Consider the following 26,326-nt stretch of genomic DNA (forward strand, 5'->3'; position numbering starts at 1 on the left):
ACTGGATGCCCTTTTCTACTGTTTATTGTTCACTATGTCACTGCACTTAATTTTTCAATGGAAAACTGAAAATATGAAATTACTAATCAATCAATTTGGAAAGAGTCAGTGGGTGCCCACATTAAGGTATAGGCTGGGTGGCTTGGCAGACAGGGGGTGGCCACCCTACAAATACTCTCTTCACCCAGAACGTTGGGGTGTGAGAACGTGGCCCTTGGAAGAACCAGTGCCATGAGGGGGAAAATGGAAGCTGGGCTGTATGGAATGTTATTCTTTCTCTGTTCCCTTGTTTCCCATATCTAGTGCCTGTCTTAACACATCAATATGCAACCACACCAAAATCAACCCTGACTATGGCTATACAAATTTTGACAATTTTGGCTGGTCTTTTCTTGCCATGTTCCGGCTTATGACCCAAGATTCCTGGGAGAAGCTTTATCGACAGGTCATCTTCTTTGCTTATTACCTCCCCGCCCCCCCGCCCCCCCCCCACACCTAGCTATTATTTATTTATAACCTACCATCTGTTCTCCATCTTTGTCATTTATTCCTCATTCTTAACAGTCATGCTGTCAAATTCTGCTTCAGAAATTCTGTTAGAAACATCTGAAGTCTCACCACGAGCGCTTTAGTTTTCATGAGGCATTGATATTACTCTTGCCCTTTTAATTTTAAAATGCAAATGCTCTGAAGAAAATCATAGTAAAGTCACCGAGACTTCCATGGGAACGTATAGGTGGCATATCCTCCCTGAGAGACGCATCCCGAGTCCCTGGGTGACTGGGAAGGCGGTGGATGATGCTGTAGGCAGCTGAGCCAACCAGTACTGTACCATTTCTGCTTGAAATGGCGCTCGGCCCTCCGTGGAAGAAGGCCTCTGAGGCCTGTGCTCTGTCCCTTGCAGACCTTGCGCACCTCGGGCCCCTTCGCCGTCTTCTTCTTTGTGGTGGTCATCTTCCTGGGCTCTTTCTACCTGGTTAACTTAACCCTGGCCGTGGTCACCATGGCTTACGAGGAGCAGAACAGGAACGTAGCTGCAGAAACTGAGGCCAAAGAGAAGATGTTCCAGGAAGCCCAGCAGCTGTTAAAGGAGGAGAAGGAGGTATGGGCTGGTGGCGTCAGACAGTGGGCTCTGCTTAGGGGCACTGCTGAGGCCATGAGGCACTGCTGAGGCCATGAGGCACTCCAGAGGCCATGAGGCACTGCTGAGGCCATGAGGCACTGCTGAGGCCATGAGGCACTGCTGAGGCCATGAGGCACTGCTGGGGCCATGAGGCACTGTGAGGCCATGAGGCACTGCTGAGGCTCAGGCTGCTGGAGGACGCCTGCTCACAGCACTCGCTCTGCTGGTGCTTTTCTGCAAATTTAAGCCCCTTGCAGACTGGCTCTGCTGCTATGTCTCCCTAAGATATCCAGGCAGAGGGCTGTGGAGAATAGGAAATTCTGAGTTTTGTTGCTCTTCGACTTTCTGAAACCTGGGCTTCTAAGACAGATTCCAAATTGCTGGCTAGAAGATAACACACACACACACACACACACACACACACACACACACACACACACGTAAATCGAGGCTCTGCTCCAGGATATCTTTATATTTTTCCCATTCAAGTCTAAGCTTTTCAGGGCAGGGACCATGTTGAATACATTTTCTCACCCTCCACAGAGATTTGTCGGGGGAGAGTCCATTGTAAGTTCTTATTACCTGCATCATCTGACACAAACATTTATTCAGTGCCTGACACATACTGGATATTGTGTAAGGGTTAGTAATACAGAGATATGAGTGTGCCCCCTGCCTTTAGAGCTGCATTCTTGTGGACAAATGAAACCTGTTCCCCAGATAAATGATGACAAAGCGAGCATATTCCAAACAGGTGATGAGCGATGTACATGGTACAATGGAAAAAAGGAGAGAATGCTCACTAAGGTCAAGGTCATTTGCAGTGTTCGACAGGGAGGTACAATCCATTCATTAATTGCCTTTTTCACTTTCTAAGGCTCTGGTTGCCATGGGAATTGACAGAAGTTCGCTGAATTCCCTTGAAGCATCATCTTTTTCCCCAAAGAAGAGAAAATTATTTGGTACCAAGAAAAGGAAGTCCTTTTTTTTCAGAGAGTCTGGGAAAGAACAGGTCCCAGTACCAGATTCTGATGAAGATACCCCAATAAAAGTAAGTATTGGCCAAGGAATTAATGACCCCATATCACTGTTCGGGGGGGTAGGTCAAGTCATCAATCTAATTGAAAGGATTCATTCATTCATTTACTCATTATCCACTCATCCATTTGCACATACTTTCCTGCCTCCATGTGTCTATTCAGTGACCCATTTATTTACAAACATTCATTTAAACATGTATCTGTCTGACAGTGTTTGCTCTTGGCTTAGCCCTGGGGTAGGTACTGGGGATACACAAGATGTATAAGACAAACAATTGATGACACACTAGTGAGGAGTCAGTTACTACTCAGTGTGATGACTGACATGATAAATGCTGTGGGAGAACAGAGCAATGTCTTAGTTCTCCCACAGCATTTGCTGAGATGTTAGCGTGCAAGTAGATTACTTAGAAAGTGATCCCAGGAAGCACTGAGAAGGGAGGAAAGAGTGATGCATGAGAGAAAAGGTGGCCAATAGGGGTGCATGATCAAGCCAGTTGGTGTTTAACCTCCCTGGACTGTAGGCACTAGAGTATTTATATACCAACTTTGGTCCATCATTAGTTAAAGACTGCTGGGGTCAGGAGACAATATTTTTCCTGTATTACTTCTGACTTCCTGGGCATTAGGGCAGAGGGGGTTTGGGTCACCAGAGAAAACCCTCGGGTAAAACCCAAGGACATAGAATGGGGCCAACAACAGCGTCCACTTCAGACAACCAACCAGATTTGGTGGGGTTTGCAGGGAGAGCCGTAGATTAGAATAGAGTTCCCAGGGGAAGCAGTTCTAAGGTTAAAGGATGAATTCATAGGCAAAAGAAAGAAGGGAGCACGACAGCTAGAGAGAACACCATGTGAAGGCAAAGGCCTGGAAGCAAAGGAGAGAAGGAGAATATGACCCTGGGGGGGGGGGGGAGAGAGAGAGAGAGAGAGAGAGAGAGAGAGAGAGAGAGAGAGAGAGAGAGAGAGAGAGAGAGGAAGTTGGAGGGGTAACAAGAAGCTATAGTGGTAAGATGGGGCCATCACAAAAAGTCTTGAAACCAAGCTAAGGAATTCACCTTTTGAGAGCAAGGGGTTAAGCATCATTGAAAAGTTTTAAGATAAAGGGTGATATGACCAGATTTACATGTTTTTAAATCCTGGTGTATTGAAGAGAGAGGATTGGAGGAGGGCAAGACTGGAGTCAACCAATCAGGAAGTTGTTGCAGTAACCTAAGTAAGAGATGACAATGGCTTTCACTATGGCTGGGGCAGGGAGGTTAAAGGGAGGTTAACAGCTTACAGTGATCTACAGTGGATAAAATTTGGCAATTGACTAAATGTAGAGGGTGGGGATGATGCCCAGTTGGTAGCTTGGGTGGCTGACTTTATAAAGGGTAATTTACTGAGACAGGAGCAGCTGTTCTGGGGACGGGGAAGATGGCAAGTTCAGTTTTAGACATGCCAGTTTTGAGGTACCTATGGGCATCTAAGCAGGAATATCAAGTAGCCAGTTGGCATGCAGAAATGAAGCTATGCAGACATGGAGATATGGGGGGTGGGGTGAGATGCTCAGTAGGAGGAAAAAAAGCTCTTCTTATCATTACGGTGGGAGATGTTTAAACATGTTTAATTGTGGAGAAAGAAGTCAGAAGAAGGAAAAACGTTGAAGACAGAGGCCAGGAGTAATGGCTAGAGCCACTTTCCTGATGTAGGAGGTAGATGTAGCGGGTATGCCTACCTGAGAATGGGGTGGGGAAAGGGAATTGAGGGACCTTTGCAGATGTAGATGGATGGACTTCACATCCCACTGTTAGCAATTCTCTGCTGCAGTGATGGAAACATCTGGTGCTCTAGAGCCTTCTTTGCTGTCAGACCATAGCAGTCCATTGAGGAGACTGCAAATATATACATATTTTTAACATTTTGGAAATTTCTCCTTGTTCCACAAAGACACAGACATACCTAGTATAAAGTGTCTTTTCCCTTTAAGTAGAATAGAAATAGTTATAGAAAGATCACACACTGCCTTTAAAATAGCTTATCACAAAAGGATATTTCCCTCTGGGGCCCTGGTTGGTCAGAACTTTTGTAAAATAGCTCATGTTGGATGCTTGAGTTTCCCAGATAGCTGAAGGTTTATGTCCTTTAATCTCCAGAGAATTCAGAATTGTACGTAAGGTAGAGTCAATAAGTTCTTAGGAACAGCCTGAGAGAGTGTTTGAGGTTTAGTACGTAGTAGACTTTGTAATATTTATTTTGGCTGTTCTTTTCAGTTACTGTTTCAAAATCTATTTAGGCAGCTAGCTGTTCAAGACACTTCACTTTCTGGCCCCAATCCATCTTTCTAAATTTATCTCCCACTTCCGCCTTTCACAAACATTGTTTCCAAATTAGATTTTTTATTGCTTTCATACCCTGAACCTTTGCTCAGGAGTTTTTGTAAAATTTTGTTCTCTCTTTGTTGATAATGAATCAATCACAGAGAAAAAAAAATTATGTAGGAAGGACTCTAGAAATGTGCATACATAAGAAATATGAATGGCCAACCCATACTTCTTGTATTTATTAAATATGAACTAAGAAAACAGAAAATTTGTCATGCCATGATGTTGAAATGACTCAACCTACACAAGATATTGAACATCTGTGCTGCATGTGGCATCGAAACAAAGTAGTTTGTGAAGATTTGAGGAGAATGAGCTCCTTCCCTTAGAAGGTCCACCATGTTTTCTTTCATAGCCACGCCTCCTAGAGCAAACCAAACGGCTGTCCCAGAACCTGTCAGTTGACCTCCGTGAAGAGCATAGCGACCCCTTCCAAAGGCAGAGGGCGCTGAGTGCTGTCAGCATCCTGACCATCACTATGCAGGGTAAGTTCTGCCTCCCAGCCCATGGAGAGTCTACTTCAATGATGTCCTTCCAGTCTCCCTCTCTTCAGCCCCACAGAAACCCCTGCAACCCACTGTACTTCTTACAAAGAGTACTTTTCGGTGCCTTTTTGGAACATGGAACAAAGTGGTTTGGAAGAAGTGGGTCTTCCGTAGGCCCACCCAGAGCTGGCACTTGGGTTGTATGGGAACTGGCTAGTCTTGGGACCAAGAGTGCAGACAGAACCTCATGACTAGGCAGGCAGTCATAGGAGAGCTCAGTGAAAATGAGAGTCAGAAAAGGAAGACAGAAGTTTTCAGTAGGTAGCAGTTGTCATTGAAGTTAGACTTAGGAATCTGGAATAGACAGTAGAAGACCTGTGTAGACAGTCTGGCTCCATCTGGACCTGATAAACAGTTGGTAACAGGGATCCAACTAAAGGGGGCGGGTGGAGGGGTGCTGTTCAAGGGCAGGACTCAAGTCCCTGTAAGGATGGGGTCAGATGGGTTGCTTAGCACTTTCGAGCCTATTGCATCACCTCATTTGGACAGCATGAGTCCCTGAAATGGTGCCATGGAAGTCAGAAGTGTAGCTGCTTTATGGCCTGAACTCAACCAGCTGACAGAATGCTGTTTGTTTCAGTGCATGTAGATGCCCCTGCCTGAATATATCTCCTTCCCCTGAGCCCTGATGGCTCCCAGGGCCGCTTAGAGCTGTCAGCATCGTCTGCCTTGAGTGAGCATAATTTGGGCTTGTGTCTATCTCCCTCATGGATTCACATGGGAAAGAGAGAGAACATTTACTTACCCACCTATAGCTCTAACTGTGCAGCCAGTTCCCAGATGCTCAATGCAAGCATAAAGTCTCCATGTGCTTGACTATTAGCACATGAAAGTTGTATGTGGGAAACCTTTCTGGCTACACCAGTCAGTGCCCTTCTTGACTGATATGTTGTATCTTAAGAGACCCTGGGGAAGAGGGAGGAAGGAATGCATTCAGGCAGAGAGAGGTCAGACTGGTTCAGAGATAACTCCTCAACTGCTCTTTCGTTCTCCTCCAGAACAAGAAAAATCCCAGGAGCCTTGCCTCTCATGTGGGGGAAACCTGGCATCCAAATACCTCGTGTGGGACTGTAGTCCCCGATGGCTATGCTTTAAGAAGGTCCTGAGAACCGTGATGACCGACCCCTTTACTGAGCTGGCCATCACCATCTGCATCATAATCAATACTGTCTTCTTGGCCTTGGAGCATCACAAAATGGACACAAGTTTCAAGCAAATGTTGTCTATAGGAAATTTGGTAACTTTAGGCTTTTTAAAATATAAAATATATTTCAAACTTTGAATTTAACTCTTTCAAAGCCGAAACATTTCGTGAGTGGCCCAACCTAACCAGGTCTTTGGTCCCCTTAAGTGGAGTAGAGGGAAAAGATGATGGTTAGGGTTTTGCTTTTACCTAGTAATTTTCCATGGGCCCCGTGTCAGCCCGTCTAGGCTGTTAAGCTGTCTTTCTAGTCTTCCAGTAGATGATTAACGTGTCATCCAGTGGTAAGCCAGAAGCCAGACATCTTAAAGGGTCAGCTATTTGGGATAATTAAGAAAACATTAACTCTATCCAGAGGCCCGTGGTAACGAGTGCCACGATCCCTGGTGATCCTGATGACATCATTTGTCACAAAGTAATGTGGCTGTCGTTACTAGGTATTATTCTCCTGGAAAGACGAGTCAAGGCCTGGCACCTGTGGGAGGTTCACTTTCCTCAAAGGGGGTGTCTGGAGCTGGTAGAGGCGGGCAGGGATAGGGTTCCAGATTTGAGCCTGCTTCAATTTGTTTCTTATTGGATGAATCTAGTCCCAGTTAAATTGGGCAAACTAAGCTAGAAGAGTAGACTTTTCAAGAACTGTTCACTTTAATGCGTAGTTCCTGCAGAAGGCATTTTTTTCCCCAAGGGAAAATTAGTCTCCCAAATATCAGAAATAACAAATAATTACCCACTGCGTGTTCTACCCTAATAAGCTAATGAGTTAATGGACTACAAATCTTATTGGAATGTCTAACCCTTTCTTCATAAAGCTTTATTTTATGTTTCCAATTTAAAAAGCATAACATGCTTTTTTGAAGTTTAAAAATAAGGGAAAATACAAAGAAGAAACTCATTTCCCATGGTCCTACTAGCAAAGATGATCATTTTTAGCATTGCAGATTATTTCCAGGCAGTAGGTACATATGGGTGGATGGATGGATTTTTTATTTTATGTGGATTTTAGGGTTATTGTGCAGCCATGAGAGTATATTTTATTTCTTTGTAACCTCTGTAATTCCCTAGGACCATTCTTAAAAGTGTATGTCCAAAAAGAGGTGCCTTCCTTTTCTCATTTTTCTTTGTCTCACTGTAGGTTTTCACTAGCGTTTTTATGGCAGAAATGTGCCTAAAAATCATTGCGCTCGATCCCTACTACTACTTTCGCCGAGGCTGGAACATTTTTGATAGCATTGTTGCTCTTCTCAGTATTATAGATGTGCTGCTGAGCAACAAAAGTGTGACAGTTTTCCGTTCCCTAAGAGTGGTAAGGCACTTACTTTCTTATTTTCCTGAATGACTTAGCAGCCAGGATTGAAAAGAGTCTCGAGTGAGTTCAGTGGCTATTTTGGATTAAACTTTAACTCATTTTACCTTAACCTGAGAACCAAAACTGCATGCCTCCTCCCATCCAGGTCTTTAATACCCTTGGGAGGCCCAGAGGGGTCTTCTCTTAGCAGAACCCCTACTCCCTCCCCAACCCCCACCCCGCCACGATGACCCTTTACGCAACCAGATGTAAAATTGTGTCTTACGTTGTCAGGACGCTGCTCCTTCCTTTGTGTACAACTGCTCCAATGATTTCTTCCCCTATAGAGCTTTGAGCCAGGCACCCTCACCCCTGAGCTTACCAAGGGGGCTTAGACTACAGAGCCCAGGAGGGGACAGATGCTACTGGCAGATGCTGTCTCACAAGTCCGTCCTCATTGCTGCCAGTGCCACGTTTCTGTTCTGTAGTCTTCGCCTTCCATCAGTAACCATGGAGGCATTCTGGCAACCTTTGCAGAGTACCTGCTATAAGCTGACACAGGGGAAGCTCAGAGATGAGGAGAGCACTGTGTTCAAGAAGTCTGTCGTCCAGGGATGACTCCAGACAGGCCCAGAAATGACCATGAGGCAAAGTCGAATGCGACCGAGCCCACAAGAGATAGGAATAGAAAGCTATAGACAAATCACATCTGAGAGGGGAATTGGAAAACCACAAAAAGTGGCCTTTTGTCCTCTTTCAAAAATTAATTTGGCATGGATAGGATTTCTAAGCCTATAGAGTAAGACATTTGATTCAGTTACCTAAGTGTGCATTTGACACTTGGGATGTGTTAGGAGCGCATACCACTCAAAGTCAGGCATTATTAGGCTGCTCTCCTAAAGTTATACTGGTGCTCAAGTGAGCAAAATTACATTCATTTTATTGCTGTTTGGGCTTATTATAGCCACGTGCTGAAGCGAGGAATTCTGTGGCATTGTCTACATAGGAGACAGACTCGCAATTTCTTCCAGCTCCACTCTAAATAGACAGTGGTGGTCCTTCTCTTGGGACAAAAGACTTATTTACATGCAGTATTTCCATCCCCAAATAGTTGATACTTAACAGGATGGTACTTTGGAGTTAAACCATTGGTTTGCATTGAAAGTTAATATAAGAAATAACCTATGAAACTTGTTGCTATATTTTCTCTAAGGTTATTGTCTCTTGAAATGTCTGTAAGTTTTCATGAGAAAATTTCTCTTTGGAAAAAAGTGTGTGTCTCCTGAATAGCCGATTGCTTTTTCACCTCTGGGTACAAAACATCATCTGACACTCATCGTGGTCATAAAGTTTAGATTCAAACTTCTTACCTAAGTTACATAATGCAGGAGTTAGTGAACTATTTCTGTAAAAGGTCAGCGGGTAAATATTTTCAGCCCTACAGATCATATGGTCTCTGTCAAAACCATTCAGCTTTGTCATTGTAGCACAAATGTAGCCGTAGACATTTGAGAATGGGTGTGGCTGTGTTCCAGTAAAAATTTATGAATGTGGAAATTTGAACTTCATATGATTTTCATGTGTAATAAAATATCTTTCTCTTGATGATTTTGCAACCATTTAAAAATGTGAAAAACATTCTTACCTCGCAGGCCGTACAAAAACAGGCATGGGATGGATTTGGCCCCTAGGCCTGAGTTTTTGACCCCTGCTGTATATTTTATATGATAAATATGTATGCTCAATTCCATCTTCATAATCCCATAGTCTTTATCATTTAAAAATAATTAGAACAAAATATTTCCACTTAAAAAACAAAAAATAGACACAAGTAAGTATTACGGTTTTCCTGGAAAATAAGACCTACCCCCAAAATAAGCCCAGGTTAAGATCGTTAGCCAGACAGACGCATTTAGTACGTTATGACGATGTTCCAGAAGAAGATGACATGACTGTATTTGAATAAATGTATATTGTTGTACATGAAAAAATAAGACATCCCCTGAAAATACACCCTAATGCTTCTTTTGGAGCAAAAATTAATATAAGACCCGGTCTTATTTTCTGGGAAACACGGTAGATTGGGACATGGAGCTGGTGGCTATGTTTAGGATGGATTTGGCTTTGTAAAGATTTTTGAAAGTCATAAATGCTGTGACTTGGGAACATGTCATTTGTTTTATAGCTTAACGGATAGAACTTGTCCTTAACTGGCTTTTCTTCCATTTTTGTTCATTGTCTGTTTCTACAGCTGAGGGTCTTCAAGTTAGCCAAATCTTGGCCAACTTTAAACACACTGATTAAGATAATTGGCCACTCCGTGGGAGCCCTTGGAAACCTGACCGTGGTTCTAGCCATTGTGGTCTTTATTTTCTCTGTAGTTGGCATGCAGCTGTTTGGCTCTAAATTCAATTCTACAATGACTAATACAAATTCCTGTGACCCTGCCCTCCCATGTTTACGACGCTGGCACATGGGGGATTTCTACCACTCCTTTCTGGTGGTATTCCGCATCCTCTGTGGGGAATGGATCGAAAACATGTGGGAATGTATGCAAGCAGCTGAAATTCCACTGTGCATTGTTGTCTTTTTGTTGATCATGGTGATAGGAAAACTTGTGGTGAGTGTCGTAGATTTTTTTAAAACAAAATACATGGACTGAACAAATGTATTAACTTCTTTTGCAGCACTTCACTAGTGAAATTCTTATGGTACATATAGTTTAATATAATATTAATATAATATTAATAATTTGTATTTGAATGTGGTTTGAGGAAAGTATGATAAGCATGAAACAAAACCTTTCTGTCACATAGTGCTCATGTTGACTGATGCCCCAATAGCTATTCTACTCCAGGTAATTATTCTAAGATAATCATATTCTCTTTGCCAGTGATTGGCTGAGGTAGGGGTGTGTTAGTTAATTTGGTCAATAAGATGTAAAGGGATATCCACTGAGGAAGGCTTCTTATTCTAAAGAAAGAAAAAAAAGAAGGCATGAGGGGAAAAATTGGTCCTTTTACTTGCTCCTGGCTGTTTTATGACTGTGACTCCTGGTAAAACTGCAAACATGATGCAAATATAAGAACCAGTCTAAGACAAAGCCAGAACAGAGGAAGGTAGAGTGAAAAGGTGAAACAAACCTATGTTTATGTCATAACTAGCTCCCTGTTTTATTTTCAAACTTCTGGTTACATTACATTTTCTTACTATGTGAGCTGCCTTGAGCCTGTTACTTGCAGCTGGAGACAGATGTTTAGGTGTACACCTGTGAGGGTATGAAGAGACAGGAGACAAACAAGGACACCTGAGCACAAGATTCTTCAGAATCGAGTTGGGGCTGTGGTGCAAATCTACTTAGGTATCCGCACACAGTAGTTTTATCCTAAGTACCTAATAAGTGGGATAGATAGACAAGAAATGATACAAAAGTTCAGAAGATATCATCAACGGGAGTGGGAAGGGAGCATTAAGAAAGGATTTGTGTAAGATACAGTACTTGACAATGACACTTAAGAGGCAAGGAGGACTTAGCAGATAGAGGCGAGCTTGAGCAAAGATCCAGACTTGGCGAATCTCATCTTCTTGAAGAAGAGCAACTCCACCCATACACACCCACAAGACACTTCTCCCCAAAGGCTTTACATGTTTGAGCTGGTGAGAGTCACAAGCAGAGGTTTGAAGAGGTAAAGATGATGAATTAGGGATATGTAAGTGTAGGCAAAAATCCTAACTAGGAAGCCATTGAATTTAAAGTGATATGATATGGTTACAGGAAGCGGAGTACAGCATTAGGAATAGAGACAGTGGAAATGTAATGGCTGTGTGTGATGTCAGAGGGATAGTGGGTGGGGGGAGGGGGATTCATACAGTGTGAGGGATATAAATGATAAACGTCTAAGTTTTGCTTTGTCTTGTGCACCTGAAACTAATAAAATTATATCTAAAAAAAACAAAAAACTATTCTCCATGTAGCTCATTAGTCTATTTTTAACCTAAGTGAAGGACTAATGTTTGAACCTTCCAAACAACACATTTTTTCCCCACTAAACTCACTTTTAACATGTGATTCCTAGACATACGATTTTTTTAAAAAAATTAGAGTTAAATTGTTTCGATCATCATAAAAATAGGATAGAGAGGTTTTCTTGTTCATTTTACCAAGTTTGCACAAACAATAATAAACAACACTCTCACTCCAAAAAAAATAAATAAATAAAGTGATATGTGCTTCAACAGAAGAGTTGGAAATTTGATTCAAACCCCTCTGGCTCAGCCCCAATCACTCACTGCAGTTTGGGCAGTGGGACCTAAACAGCCTGCACAAAATACACCATCTCTCAAATTATGGGAACAGGAGAGACCCCACAGTAGTCTTAGACATCAGACGCATATCCCTGTGGGCAATTCCAACAAAAATCCAAGCTCATGAGTCTGGCTGATTCCTGAGGAATACATACTTTTGATGTTGCCACATAGTTACACCATTCTGCTTACCCTGGCCAGAGTCTCCACTACATGTTGCTTATATGCAGATAAACTGGATTTGTCTGTTTGTACCCTTTAACTTCAATTTTTTTTGTCTTACCTTGCTATCTCTGTTACTCCTCAATCTTCTCTCCTTTTATTTATATTACATACGAACTTTTTTGGGAGGTAGAAGGACATAGAATTCTTGTTTGACTTGGATTTGGGTCTTGGGGAGAAGTTGCTCCAGAAATCTACTGTATCCTTTCCTTTGCTAAATTTCCCATTCTCCTCGCGCCCTTCCCCAGGTACTCAACCTATTCATTGCCTTGCTGCTCAATTCCTTCAGCAAAGAAGAGAGAGATGGAAACGGTGGACAGGTCAGGAAAACCAAAGTCCAGTTAGCCCTGGACCGGTTCCGCCATGCTTTTCATTTTGTGATATGCACTCTTGGGCACTTTTGTCGCAAGTGGTGCAGTAGGCAGAACTTACCAAAGCAACAAGAGGTGACAGGAGGCTCTTCTGCAGAGAACAAAGACGTCATTCCCCTGGTCACAGAGATGAAAAAAGGCCCAGAGACCTGGGAGGAGTTCCGTATACTAACTTCTGCACCAAATAACTTAGATATTGGGCTGGATAGGACGTGGTTGGCCCCACTTGCAGAGGAAGAAGATACTGACTTTTTTGATGAAGATAATGCACAACCTAAGGCTGGAAAACAGGTACGAAGGTTCAGAGTTTGTGCAGAGCTAGAGTTGCCCCAGGGTATGGTTTGCACTATGCAGGGATAACAAGGGTATAAAATGTGGTGGCCCCTCAATACCCACATGCACAGCCCCGGGCTGTTCTAACCGTGGTCTTGCACATGTGGCATAGCTGGGAGGTGTCAGAGGAGTTCAGAGGGAAGCAAGACCGGAGTGGTCTGCGGCAACAGGGGAATCAAGTGCCTTTGGTTAAGCCCTGAAATAATTTGGATTGGATGAAAGGGAGTGAGGAAAATGCAGCAAATAGCACACAAAAAGAGACAGTGGTGGGAACAAGCTCAATCTCTGCAGGGATCAGTTGGGGGGCTCATGGGTAAGAAGTGGTGGGAAATGAGGGCTGTCAATTCCTGTTACACGTATGTTGCACCTTTGTAGTTGCCTATAGGTCTTGGGTTTTCTGTTCTGCGTTTTCTTCCCCCACATTTTTTCTCTTTGCTTTTCAGTTTTGGAAGTTTTTATTGAGATATCCTCAAGCTCAGAGAGCCTTTCCTCAGCTCTGTTCAGTGTATTAATAAGCCCATCAATGGCATTCTTCATTTCTATTACAATGTTGTTGTTTTTATCTTTAGCCTTTCTTTTTTATTCTCTTAAGCTTTTCCATCTCTCTGCTTAAATTGCCTGTGTGTTCTTGCATGCTGTCTACTTTATCTATTAGAACCCTTAGCATTTTAATCATAGTGTTTGAAATTCCTGGTCTGATAATTTCAGTATTTTTGCCATATTGAGTCTGGTTCTGATGCTTACTCTGTCTCTTCAAACTGTATCTTTTGCCTTTTAGTATTCCCTGTAATTTTTTCTTTACAGTTGCATATGATGTACTGGGTAGATGGAACTGCTGTAAATTGGCATTTAGTAATGTGAGGTAGGGGAGGGGGAATGGAAGAGTTTTATGGGAGATGGAAGGAGAGAGGGAAGAATTCACAAATATGTGGAAATTAAACAAAACATTCTTAAATAACCAAGTTAAAGAAGAAATCACAAAACTATTTAAAAGACTTTACGATAAATGGAAATGAAAATATAATATGCCAAAATTGTTGGATGCAGCTGAATTCTCTCCCTCTCCTTCCTCTATGATTAGGTCTCTGTCTTTTCATGAGCCAGTGCCTCTGGACTCCGAACTTCACAGTGCTTCTCAGTACCCCTGCCCCTTAGGTGGCACAGAATGGCTACAGTGAGCTGGAGTTGGGTATTTCCCTCCTTCCATGTGGAAATCTAGATCTGGCTGGAATTGGATATTTCCCTTCCCCCGGGTCAGTTAGACCCTGATAAAACCCCAGCAAGTTAGGCTCTGGTTAACTCATTTCTCTTGAAGGCAAGTCTTGTTAAGCAGAATAGAATGCTCTCATGTATTTCAAAATGATTTCTTTTCCCTTCCCCCTGCCAGAAGCATGAGGGGGTTTTTCTCCGATACTCATTTGAGAACCTAGTAGAGCTCCAAGAAGTAAAACTCATATACATGTTGGGACCCTCTGAAAACTGGGTCCCATGGAGCTTTTATCTCTTAGGGTTGTCCATACTCAGCCTCCAGCAATTTGTCAATTATAGTTCAAGTTTCCTTACCCTGGCACCGGTGCCTATGGAGGTTTCTGCTCCAGTAACTTGTGATTCTTTGGATTTGCCTATCTCTCAGTTTGGGGGGGGGGGGGAGGCAGCAGTTTGCCCTGGACCTCACTTTTCTTATGGATCTAAGAAGAGTTGTTTGATTTTCCAGTTTGTCCAACTTTTTACTTGTTAGGATCGAGTGGAGACCTCTATGCTTCTTACCTGTCAGACTAGAGACTAGAAGGCTCTGTGGGAAATTTCTAAATTTTAAGTTCAATCTCTTTACCTGCTGTAGGGCTATTAAGGTTTTCTAGTTCTTCTGGAGTCTGTTGTGTTAGATTTTGTATTTCTCGAAATATGTCTGTTGTTGAAGTTATCTAATTTGTTGACATACAATTATTCATAGCATTTCTTTAAATCCTTTTGATTTCTGTAAGGTTGATAATATTATAACATCCCCCCTTCACTCCTAATTTTAGTAATTTGAATCTTGTCTCATTTTCTCTTAATCAGTCTTGTTAAAGTTTTGTCAATTTTGTTGATCTTTTAAAATAATCAACTTTTGGTTTTATTGATTTCATCTATTATTTTATTAATTTTTGCTTAAGTACCTATCCTTTTCTGCTTGCTTTCAGTTTAGTTTTGTCTTCATTTTCTAGTGCCTTAAGGTGGAAAATTAGGTTATTGATTTAAGATGTTTCCTTTTTTAATTATAGGTACTTATAGCTATCAATTTACCCCTAAGCACTGCTTTAGCTGTATCCAACAAATTTTGGCATATTTTCATTTCCATTTATCTTAAAGTCTTTTCTAACTTTTTTATTTCTTTGACTTTTGGTTATGTAAGAATTTCTTGTTTAATTTCCACATATTTGTTAATTCTTCAAATGTCTTTTTATTGTTAATCTCTAATTTTACTTCATTGTAATCAGAGAACATACTCTGTACAATTTCAATGCTTTTAAAGTTATTGAGCATTGTTTTATGGCCTAGCATATTGTCTATCCTGAAAGTATTTTGTATGCATTTGAGAAGAATATGTATTCTGCTGTTTGGGGTTGAGTGTTTTATAGACATTTGTTACGTGTAATTGATTTATAATGTTGTTTTAAGTCTTCTATTTTCTCACTGATCTTCTATTTAGTTGTTATATTTATTTTTATTATTATTAATTATTTATTTTATTTTTTATTTAATTTGTTGGGGTGACATTCATTAATAAAATTACATATGTTTCACGTGTACAATTCTATAATCCATCATCTATATATTGCATTGTCATCACCCAAAGTCAGATCTCCTTCCATTACCATATATTTGACCCTTTTCTGCCTCCCCTGCTGCCCCTTTCCTTTCTGGTAACCACTAAACTTTTGTCTGTGTCTATGAGTTTTTGTTTGTCTTGTTTGTTTGTTGCTTTCAGTTTTATATCCCATATGTGAGTGAAATCATATGGTTCTTGACTTTTTCTGTCTGACTTACTTCACTTAGCATGATAATCTCAAGATCCATTCATGTTGTCGCGAATGGCAGTATTTCATCTTTTCTTATGGCTGAGTAACATTCCATTATATGTAGTATGTACCATATCTTCTTTATCAAATCATGAAGGCTACTTTGGATGTTTCCATGTCTCAGCCACCATGAATAATGCTCAACCCCAATGAACATAGGGGTACATATATCTTTACAGATAAATGTTTTCAAATTTTTGGGTTATATACCTAGAAGAGGGATTGCTGGGTCATATGGTAATTCTATGCTTAATTTTTTGAGGAATCTCTATACTGTTTTCCATAATGTCTATACCAATTTACATTCCCTCCAGCAGTGTATGAGGGTTCCTTTTTCTCCACAACCTCTCCAACACTTGTTATTACTTGTCTTGTTGATAATAGCCATTCTAACAAGTGTGAGGTGGTATCTTATTGTGGTTTTGATTTCCATTTCCCTGATATCTAGTGAAGTTGACTAACTGCTCTATTGTTTTTGACAATACCATGTGGAATTAATTGCTCCATAGTGTGATCTAATTAAATTTAGGAAGGGGTACTTAAAGGCCAGTCTTTGAGTTTTGTTCTGACTCCGGGGAGACTCTTCTTAGCTGTCTCTTTCCATGGTTCTCTGTGGTGAATTTGCTGACCTATGGTTTAGTCTGTTGCTTTTAATAAAGAGATGGTACCAGTCTCTTCTTATTTACTTACCATCAAAATCTCCATTGTTTTCAAGAGCACCCTTAGTCTTGAACTTCTTCACATTGTGTTTAAAATAAAGTCAGTTCTTTTATGGAGAGCTTTAGAGCTCTCGTTTTTTATGGATTGCCTCCCTCTCTGGGCAAAATCTTTTAGCCACTACTCCAGCTACTAGGATGGGCAGTAGTCTCTCATCTTCTCAGCTTCTCTCTTTCTGTATGAAACCTATGCCCTAAAAGCTAGCTCGAATGAAGATGATCAGGAACTCTGTTCTCAGGCTGTTGAACCTAGAATAGAGACTCTGTCCTATGAGTAGAGGCTGGATTGAAAACAGGAGTCCAACATCCTGGCTCCATTCACCAGGAATTTGGCCTCGAACTCAGTGTTGGAGGGGATAAAAAAAGCTGGTGACCTGCACCTCCTGGTGAAATACATATCCCTTGAACAGAAGCTGAAGGTAGAGGGAGCCCCATCTTCTTGGTCACATCTACCTGCAGTGGAGCTTCCATCAAACTGATCTGGGTGGAGAGCTGGGGAGGGAGAGGGCAGGTCATTCAAGTGCCATGGACTCCTGTTTTTATTATTGAATTTTGTAGATTATCTTAAATAAATGTTTCTTCATTTGTTGTATGCCCTTAGGACAATTTCCAGAGACTTTAAATGATTATTTTTTAAATATATATATATATTTTTACCACTCATGCAGATTTTCCTGGGGACCATGTCCACTGAGCTCCTTACACTGACATCCAGGAAGTGAAACTCTATATATTTCTTATTAGGTCCTAAACTTATAAATTTTAAAGATACTTTTGGGTTATTACATAACTTTCCTTTTTTTCTTGAGTAAATTCACCTCCTGGTACTTAATTTTGGAGGGGCTACTTATGTTTGTCTCCTCCCATATTTTGAAGTGTTAGTTTGAAAATTAATCTTTGGTGGGAAGATCTGCCACTCTCTTTGCAGTCTAAGTTCTGTCATGTCTTCAGTGGATTCTTCGAAGGCATACATTTTGGAACCAAGTTTTATATTGCCATTATTCTTCTCGAATAAGGATACTAGGCATATTGCCTATCCAGTCACTGAACCAGTGGGTATCTTTGTCCAGGTCCGATTTCTGAGGCTGTTTTTCCTCCTGCTTCTCTAGGTATGCAACTTTGTATGATCGTAATTCCAAGCACTGGCCACAGCTTAATTTGGCTTTCTTTCTTAAGTGCAAGAATTTCAACCCAGCCCACAGTTTTAAGCCTGGGACATAGTTGTGGTTCCCCTCCTCACATGGGGCACTTTTAGTCACCATTACTTATTATGTGCTTTAAATTGTTACTAATTTATATTTCTGTTCTGTGTCTGCTCCATAGGTATATTTATCTGGTTGTGTGTGTGTGTGTGTGTGTGTGTGTGTATCTGTGTTATTGCACGTGTTCAAAAGGGAGAAGTGTTTTTAAGTCATGACCTTACAATGTCAGAAACCCTCACACAGTTTTTTGGAAAACCCTCACCTAAAATGTGACTTCACACATCCTTCTTGGGTATCCCTGCAGGTCATCAGAAAATAATTATTTTTTATTTTTATGTAGTGATATATTTTCATGTTTTTCTGTATGCCTTTTCTATGTTGCTAAGTCAACCCTTTATACCACAAAGGATAAAAAAATATGCATTTTCCAAATTTTTCTTCTAATGGATTTACTCATCTATTTATATACCAGAACTGTGGATTTTTTTTTTCATGATTTTTCTGGCGTTGGGCTAATTTTTCAGGAAAAGATAATTATACCAGTACCATTTATTAAATAATTTGTTATTTAGCCACTGAAATGAAAAGACACAGTAAGCTCTACCTCTGAATTATTTGGTGAATTGTGTACCAGAACCATATTATTTTGATTATACGACTTCGGAATAAATTTTGTTATCTGTTTCCCAGATTTGTAGGTAACCCAGATTTGTTTTATGTTGAGTTGTTCCAGAAGCAGTTTTAAAAAGTAAAAAGAAAAGAGGAATAATGTCACAATTTTCATGACAAACAGAAAACCAAATAGAATTCAAACGTGTTTCATCTCAAGAGAGATGTTCAGGAGGAATATTCATTCTACTCTGTGCTTCTCTGTGTCAGGCCCACGAGCTCCATCAGGAGGCCAAGTCCAGAAGCCCAAGAGTTCCAAGTGTGGAAATTGATGTGTTCCCTGAAGATGATGCTTATCTGTCAGTACAGAATCCCCGAAAGGTAATTTTCTCAGGATGTTCTCAGAAAAACATAAAGATTAGTGTGCAGAAAACTTCTGGAATCACCTCTATAGCAAAGGTGTAGGCCAGGGTTATTCAACTTCTCTACTATGACATTTGGGGCAGGATAATTTTTTGTTGTGGTGGGCCATTCTGTGTATTGTAGGATGTTTAGTAGCATCCTGGGCCTCTACCTACTAGATGTCAGTGGCATTCCCCAGTTGTGAAAATAAAAAATGTCTCTAGACGTTGCTAGAATGTCTCCAGGAGGACAAAACCAATGAGAACCACTGGTGTAGGTTTCTTATTCCAGGAGTTGACATAGCTGAAAATTCCAGTCTCACTAAAGTAGCCTTCTCCTCATCACATGGTTTCCGTATTTGGGGTGAAGCAGCTGATCAAGGATAGGATCCGTAGGAAGGAAAATGTTGAGCTACTATGTCTTCACCAGGGGAGAGACCTTAGAGAATTTTCTCCTGAAGTCAGGGCTGCTCAGAGCATTTAGAAAATGACCCAACAAGAGGGACACTTTCTTGACCGCCCCTCATACCTAGAAGCTTTTGCCTAGTTAGTTCCATACCTAAAAGGTCATAGAATGAGGTAGTAGGCACCACCACGGTGAGCGAGAATGCCAGTAAATGATTCTTTCCTTCCTTTGTTCTGATGCGCAGAAGTCTGATGCTACCAGTGTGTGCTCTGAATGCAGCACCGTCGATCTACAAGACCCCTTTAGGCGGGTCCCTGAAATGGTTACCCAAAAGGAGCCAGAGAGATGTTTGCCCAAATGTAAGTGGCAGTACTTCTGCATCCAGTTCACAGAGTATTTGGATGGGATCCTGTTATTCTTTGAAGATCTGTGCCTTTGATTCACGCCCTCTCTCTATTTCTGCTGGAGACAAAAGGGAAGAGAGCTCACCCATAGATTCCTGGGGCCATAATTAGGTCCAAGCAAAGGGGATTTCAGGCTATTCTTGAATCAGGGAGGCTCAGCTTACACAGGCCAACAACCAGGGTAGAAACTCCAGGAAACTTGCCTAGAAAGCCCACTGGGCCAATATGTCTGCCATTGTGTATAGTCTGCAGTATATCAACTGTCAGGATATACTTGAGGTCATAGACCAAGAGAACTTGAATATAAGTTTGGGGTTGACAGGCCTTCAACTCATCCCTCAATATGTTTCTCTTGAAGCGGGACAGCATTGCAGTTAAGAGCTTCATCTCTGGAGCCAGGCTGCCTGAGCTCAGATTCTGGCCTTTCCATTTACTAGCTCGTAACTTATTCAATTTCCTTAGCCTCTCTGTGCCTCATTTATAAAATGGGTATAATTATAGTACCTGCTGCAAAAAGTTGGTGTGGGTATGACATGCATGAATGTAAATCACTTAGAAGAGCGTCTGGCTCATAATAAGCAGTCAATAAATACAGCATTTCCTAATTCCTTGAGTGGGTATAGTGGTTCCTTCCTACATGCCTTCATTATTTCCTGGATTCATTGTGGGGAATTTATGTGTCTGTCTCCCCCACAAGGTTCTTAAAAACAAAGTCACTGACTTAATCAATATTGTATCTCTTATGTGAGAATAGAACCTGGCCCAGATTATAGGCTCAACAAATGTTGATAAATACATAAATAAGTAACTTAACAAATGAATCTAAAAATTTATCCGTAAGTTTGAGACTAGACTGGACTCAAAAAGAATGGGTTTTAAACTCATTCCACATTGTTTGACAGCCCTAAAGCTGCCCATGGGGTCAGAGGTCAGGCGAGGGATGGATTACTATTCTCTTGACTTCCCTTGGGACTGGTCCTTGAGGTGTGCACAGGATGTCAACAGTGGAGGTGGAGAAGAAAGGAGTGTTTCTAGAAGAAGGGAGGAGTGCAATAAAAGAAACACAGACTTGTAGGAAAAGTAATTTATTGACGTTCTGAAAGATGAAGAAAGGTCAGGAGCAGAGTGAGGACAGCTCACAGTGCCTCCTGGAAGATGATGGAAAAAGGAGTGGAATGTTGTAATCATCACGAAGTAAGCATCCACAACATTTGGAGGAGGAGAGAAAGAGACAAGGTGTAAGGGGTGATGTGATTCATGCTGAAGGTGTGTGTGTATGTGTGTGTGTGTGTGTGTGTGTGTGTGTGTGTGTGTGTGTGTGTTGAGACCAAATGCTCAGCTATTTATAAACATCTTGACAATTGATCAGATTCTTCCACATATGGTTTGGGTGGTTGACAAAGCCTGTACCCATCCCTGCCTCATTCTGGGCAATCCTTAGGACACTGTTCACTACAGCCAAAAACCATGGCTGCATAACAAGCAACCACAAAACCTCAGTAGCATGCAATAATAAATAGGTGTCTGCCTGATTCAGCTCATCTAGGCCAGTTGTCTCTGCTGATCTTGGCTGGCTTGATTCATGTAAGTGGTATCGACTGCAAGTCAGCTGAGCTAGCCTGGGCTTAACTATGCAGCGTGGCTCTGTGTAACATGCTGATCCTCCTGGAACCAGTGGGCTGACCTGAATACAACTTTCTTATGCAGAGCATGCAGGAAAGCAAGTGAAAACATGCAAGGCCTAGGGGGATCTCGGCTCAGAACTGGCGCATTGCGACTTTCACTCTGCTCTATTGGCTAAATCAAGTCACATGGCTGGGCCCAGATTCAAGGGGTTGGGAAAAGACTCCCCCTCTTTAGTGGGAGGGATTGCAAAGTCACATGGTAAGGCGCGAGGCTTTGGGCTATTAATGCCGTTTCCTGCAGATGCTAATGATAGTGCCTCTGCTCATCCCTTGCAGGCCTGGGTTGCTGCTCTCCATGCTGTGCTGTGAACAAGCGAAAGTTCCACTGGATGCTTTGGTGGAAACTGCGGAAAACCTGCTACCAAATAGTGAAACACAGCTGGTTTGAGAGCTTTATTATCTTTGTGATTCTGCTGAGCAGTGGGGCACTGGTAAATTGTCATGTCTTGTGGGGACATTCGGGAACAAGGCAGCTGGGGGAGCTGCATTATGACCTCACCCCTCATGGGACTATGAACATGGGGAGACTAGGCAGAAGTGAGATCTTTGCTGCTACTTCCCCTGAGGGGACAGGATTTTGCATAACAACTTCTGGAGTCATGCTTGGGAAATCCCTAAGCCAAAGGCGCTTTACCCATGGGGAAGCATGACCCAAACCAGCACCCTAACGTGGCTATTGGAGTCTTGCCCTTGACCCTAGGTCTGTCCATTTTTTTTGGAGGATTTCTAGACATTTTCACTGTATCCTACCTGTTTTCTCCTCTAGACAGCAGTGCTCCTACCCTCTCTTTTCCTGAAGACCATAATGCTACTTTCTAAAAGGTAAAATGTTAGAAGGAGAATGCTACCGGGAGCAGAGTAGGATATAGTAAGTTACCTTGGTGTTTTCCATCGTTCATGATCCCATGAGAGGAGAGACAAAGAGATACTTCTTTATGTGCATGACAGATCCATCCAAATCGAAGTGTGGTGTGTCCCAGTGAGGTCTAGAAATAACTGAATCCATCAGCCTCCATAGCCGTATAGTCATAAACTCCTTCCTGCTCTCTTCTCATCTTTTGGTCCTTCTTGCCCCCTTTATCTTCCCCTTGGGTGATAGTATTTTCTCTCTTATCACCTACATATTTCATATTCTCTCTCTCTCTCCCCGCTCCCGCTCTATTTTGCATCTCCCCTTAAAATGATCATAATATAGGAGTAAGTTTTTTTGTACTATCTGTTATGGATGGAGCCCTGGGCTCCTCCTTATTGATTTAAAGTCAAAGAACACTTCACAATAAGTTGCTAGCAAATAGAAGGGACAAGGAAATGTCTTCCTTCTTCACCCATGTCTCCCTGGTTAGTGCTTTACACCTGTGCGATCTCTAGGTGAAAGATGCTGAGCACATACTGGGGCCCATCAGAGCCTGTGACAACAGACATCCCCATTTATCTTCTTATCGCGATGTAAATTATTCCTCAAACAAAAAAGCAAATTTCTCTAAAACGATCTCAGAGAACGGCCTTGATTAATTTTTATTGCTAATCATTGGCCCTTGGTTCCCTGTAATTGTTTGATAATTATAGTCTCCCTGGCTGTCTACTCTTATTCAAGTGGTAGGTTCTTTCATTTACTCCACAAAGGGTAACTGGTGTCTACCAAGCCCTGCGCTAGTCAGTGGGAAAGCAGTGGCATTGATTCCATTGGGAAAAAAACAGCCTTCCATACCTTGCGAGCAACACTTCATCACTAAGAGAGATATTAGTTTATTCAAATAGGAAGAAAAAGAAAAAGTAGAGTCAGCAAGGAGTTCTACGCAAATATTCAACCTGACCTATTGCTATGCTTTATCATTTCAGATATTTGAAGATGTTAACCTTAACAAACAACCCAATATCAAAGCATTACTTGCATATACCGACTGTATTTTCACATACATTTTTATCCTGGAGATGGGTCTGAAATGGGTGGCCTTAGGATTTAGGAAGTATTTCACCAGTGCCTGGTGCTGGCTCGATTTCGTCATTGTGATGGTAAGTTTACCATCTCTGTGTCCCATGCAGGCAGGGGTGGGGGGGGAGTGGGAGAGGGGATCATACGGGAGCTGCATTTTCTGTGTGCCTCTCTAAAATGTTTTCCTTCACAGTACTTGTAAGTAATTATTGTTTATGTAACAGCAGCCCTGTCTTTCCTGGGTCCCATTTATTGTACACTGCACTTCGTGTGTTTACCACCCCAATGCTTTCCATGATGGCACTCATCCACTTCTTTCCATAAACACTGCTTATGCCCAATGTATACCTCAAATAATTTTGAGTCTCCCCCATTTACCCTTCTTTCAATTTTCCATTTCTTTTCAAGACTTCTCAAAGCAGGTCAGCAGCCAACAGACTAGGCTAGTCTCCATCTTGATTGAAAAGCAACACAAGAGGATTATTCACAGATACGCCTTCCTTTCATCTGCACAACAAGGTCTCACGTTAAGCGGAGTTATACATCACCTGCCACCTTATAGACAAGGACAACTGAAACTCAGATGATCAGCAGCTTGTTTCCAGTGAAACTGGGATTCACAGCTTGGTTTGTACGGTGCCAAGGCCATTAACAGTAAAAGTGGATCACTTTTTTTGAGTGCTTGCTCTGTTCCAGGTTCTCTGCCCTAAGCTTTATACGCATTCTCTTTTTGAGCTATCACAGCCACTCCAAGTGCCAGGGGTACTATAATTTTTCCCGTTACATAGGGGGAAACTAAGTCACAGAGAGGCTAAGAAACATGTTCAAGATTGCCCAGCTAGAGAGGGTGAAGGTGAGACTCAGACCTAGTAAGTCTCACTCCAAAGCCCTTGATTTTAACATCTAGATCCTTTCTACCAAGAGCTAATTAGTTAGACTCTTGTCCATGCTATTTAAAGAGGTAGGTATGACAAATGCATACACATAAGCCATGAGGTCAGCATACCCCACAGGAGAACTGTCATTTTGATGGTGGACACGAGTAGGTCATGTGGTTCAGGCATTTTGGAAAGGCCTCGATGCCATAGGAGCTCCAGTGGGAGCACCCACACCCTTGTGGTGTAGATTCTTGTCAGTTTCCAGAGTACAAATTACTCTGCACCCATTATCATATTAGACCTAAGTGAAGAATCCATAAGACAGTTGTCAGGTTATTTGTGTCTCCATTCTATGGACCTGGGGTTTATTGGCCTAAACCTAGAAGACTGGTCCTAAAGCGGATCCCATGTCTGCTCTCTTTCTGTGTAACCTTAAGCAAAGTGCTTAAGGTTTTGGCAGAAGTTTTCACATGGTTAACAATGAGTGTGGATTATAAATTGCCCAAATTTGACTGGATGCAAAATGAAAAACATAAATCTAGCAATAACCATTTAAAAGATCAAAACAGCAGTCGAATACCACACTGTCAAAAAGGATACCAGGACCAGATGGGTTTACAGACAAGTTTTCCAAACTTCCAAGGAGCAATGCTATAGACTGAATGTTTATGTCAATCTTCCCGCCTCAAAATTCATATCTTGAAATCTAATCTCCAATGTTAGTATTTGGGGCCTTTGGGAGGTGATTAGGCTGTAAGGGGAGAGCCCTCATGAATGGGATTAGTGATCTTATAAAAGAGACCCCACAGAGCTTCCTCACCTCTTCTGCCATGTGAAGACATGGCAAGAAGACAGCTGTCTACCAACCAAGAAGTTGGACCCCAACAAGACACTTACTCACCAGTGCCTTGATCCTAGGTTTTCCAAGCCTCCAAACTGTGAGCAATAAGTTTTGTTATTTGTAAGCCACCCAGGCTAAGGTTTTCTGTTAATAGCAGCCTGACCTGACTAACAAAAGAAGTAAACCCCAACCTTATTTAAATTGTTACAAAGAATAGAAAAAGCGGGGATGCTTCAAAACTTATTTAATGAGACAAGTACGTATAACCTTGATATCAAAATGAATAGAACAAAAATGAGTGGAACAAGAAAAGAAAACAATTTTATAATTATGCGTCTTTATAAATCCTAGAGAAAACCCTCGGCAAGTGTGGTCCACTCTCACTATTACTGACCTTAGCATCATAAAGACCAAGGTGAGAATCCCAAATGCACCTGAAACATGGTGCTGATCCTCTGAGCTTCAGGTGGTAATGTGGTAGGTGACATAGAATGATGCTTAAGTCAGGACATTACAGTGCGAATTAAATGAGAGACTGTATGTGAATAATCCTTTCATGTTGCTTGTTAATCAAGGCTGTATAAAATGATCTTTATAATTTTGGCGTAGAAAAATACAGATACAACTACAAAAAATATATATAAATTCAACTAAATCAAAATGTAAAACTTTTGTTTTTCTATTCAACAATACCATAATTATAGTTAAAGACAGGCCAGAGCCTAGGGGCAGCTGTTGCCGTAGACATAACCATTACTTATTATCCACAGTGTATAAAAACTCCCTGCAGATCAACAAGACAAAGATAACCCAATGTAAGAATGGGAGAAGGATGCAAACAGGCAAGTCACAGAAGGAAGCTGAGTTGCTAATAAATGGGTGAAGAAACACAGTTAGTCATATCACCAGTTAGCACAGGAGTGCATATTAAAATGAGAAACTTCTTTTTATTTGTCAGATTGACAAAAATTTTAAAGTTGGAGAATATCTAACATTGAAAAAAGATGTAGGAAAATGGAATCTCTAATCACTGCTAACAATTTAATTGGTTACAGTCACTTTGGGGAAAGTTTTGCACCATTAAGTAAAATTACAAATGAGCCCAATGTGCAGTCCAGAAATACCACTTCTACCGTGTTTTCCCGAAAATAAGACCTACCCAGACCATCAGCTCTAATGTGACTTTTGGAGCAAAAATTAATATAAGACCCAGTCTTATATAAAACCGGGTATAATATAATATAATACCTGCTCTTATTTTAATATAAGACTGGGTATAATATAATATAATACTGGGTCTTATGTTAATTTTTGCTCCAAAAGACGCATTAAAGCTGATGTTCTGGCTAGGACTTATTTTTGGGAAAACATGGTAGTTATACAGCTAAGGAAAACTCTTGCG

General features: G+C 41.4%; 1 protein-coding gene across 1 annotated transcript in view; it reads left to right on the forward strand.

The window, feature by feature from the left end:
- Nucleotides 1-26,326, forward strand: part of SCN11A (sodium voltage-gated channel alpha subunit 11) — a 76,918-nt gene that overhangs the window by 29,358 nt on the left and 21,234 nt on the right. The window contains exons 9-20 of the mRNA XM_088798256.1: nt 304-445; nt 905-1,102; nt 2,001-2,174; nt 4,884-5,013; nt 6,072-6,310; nt 7,407-7,577; nt 9,811-10,179; nt 12,335-12,748; nt 18,647-18,757; nt 19,428-19,542; nt 21,549-21,703; nt 23,112-23,285. Of these exons, the coding sequence (XP_088654382.1) occupies nt 304-445; nt 905-1,102; nt 2,001-2,174; nt 4,884-5,013; nt 6,072-6,310; nt 7,407-7,577; nt 9,811-10,179; nt 12,335-12,748; nt 18,647-18,757; nt 19,428-19,542; nt 21,549-21,703; nt 23,112-23,285 (2,392 nt within the window). The remainder of the gene's footprint in view (nt 1-303; nt 446-904; nt 1,103-2,000; nt 2,175-4,883; nt 5,014-6,071; nt 6,311-7,406; nt 7,578-9,810; nt 10,180-12,334; nt 12,749-18,646; nt 18,758-19,427; nt 19,543-21,548; nt 21,704-23,111; nt 23,286-26,326) is intronic.

This window comes from Rhinolophus sinicus, chromosome 5 (assembly GCF_057876585.1).
Source record: "Rhinolophus sinicus isolate RSI-liver-muscle chromosome 5, RSI-T2T, whole genome shotgun sequence".
NCBI classification, from domain to species: domain Eukaryota; kingdom Metazoa; phylum Chordata; class Mammalia; order Chiroptera; family Rhinolophidae; genus Rhinolophus; species Rhinolophus sinicus.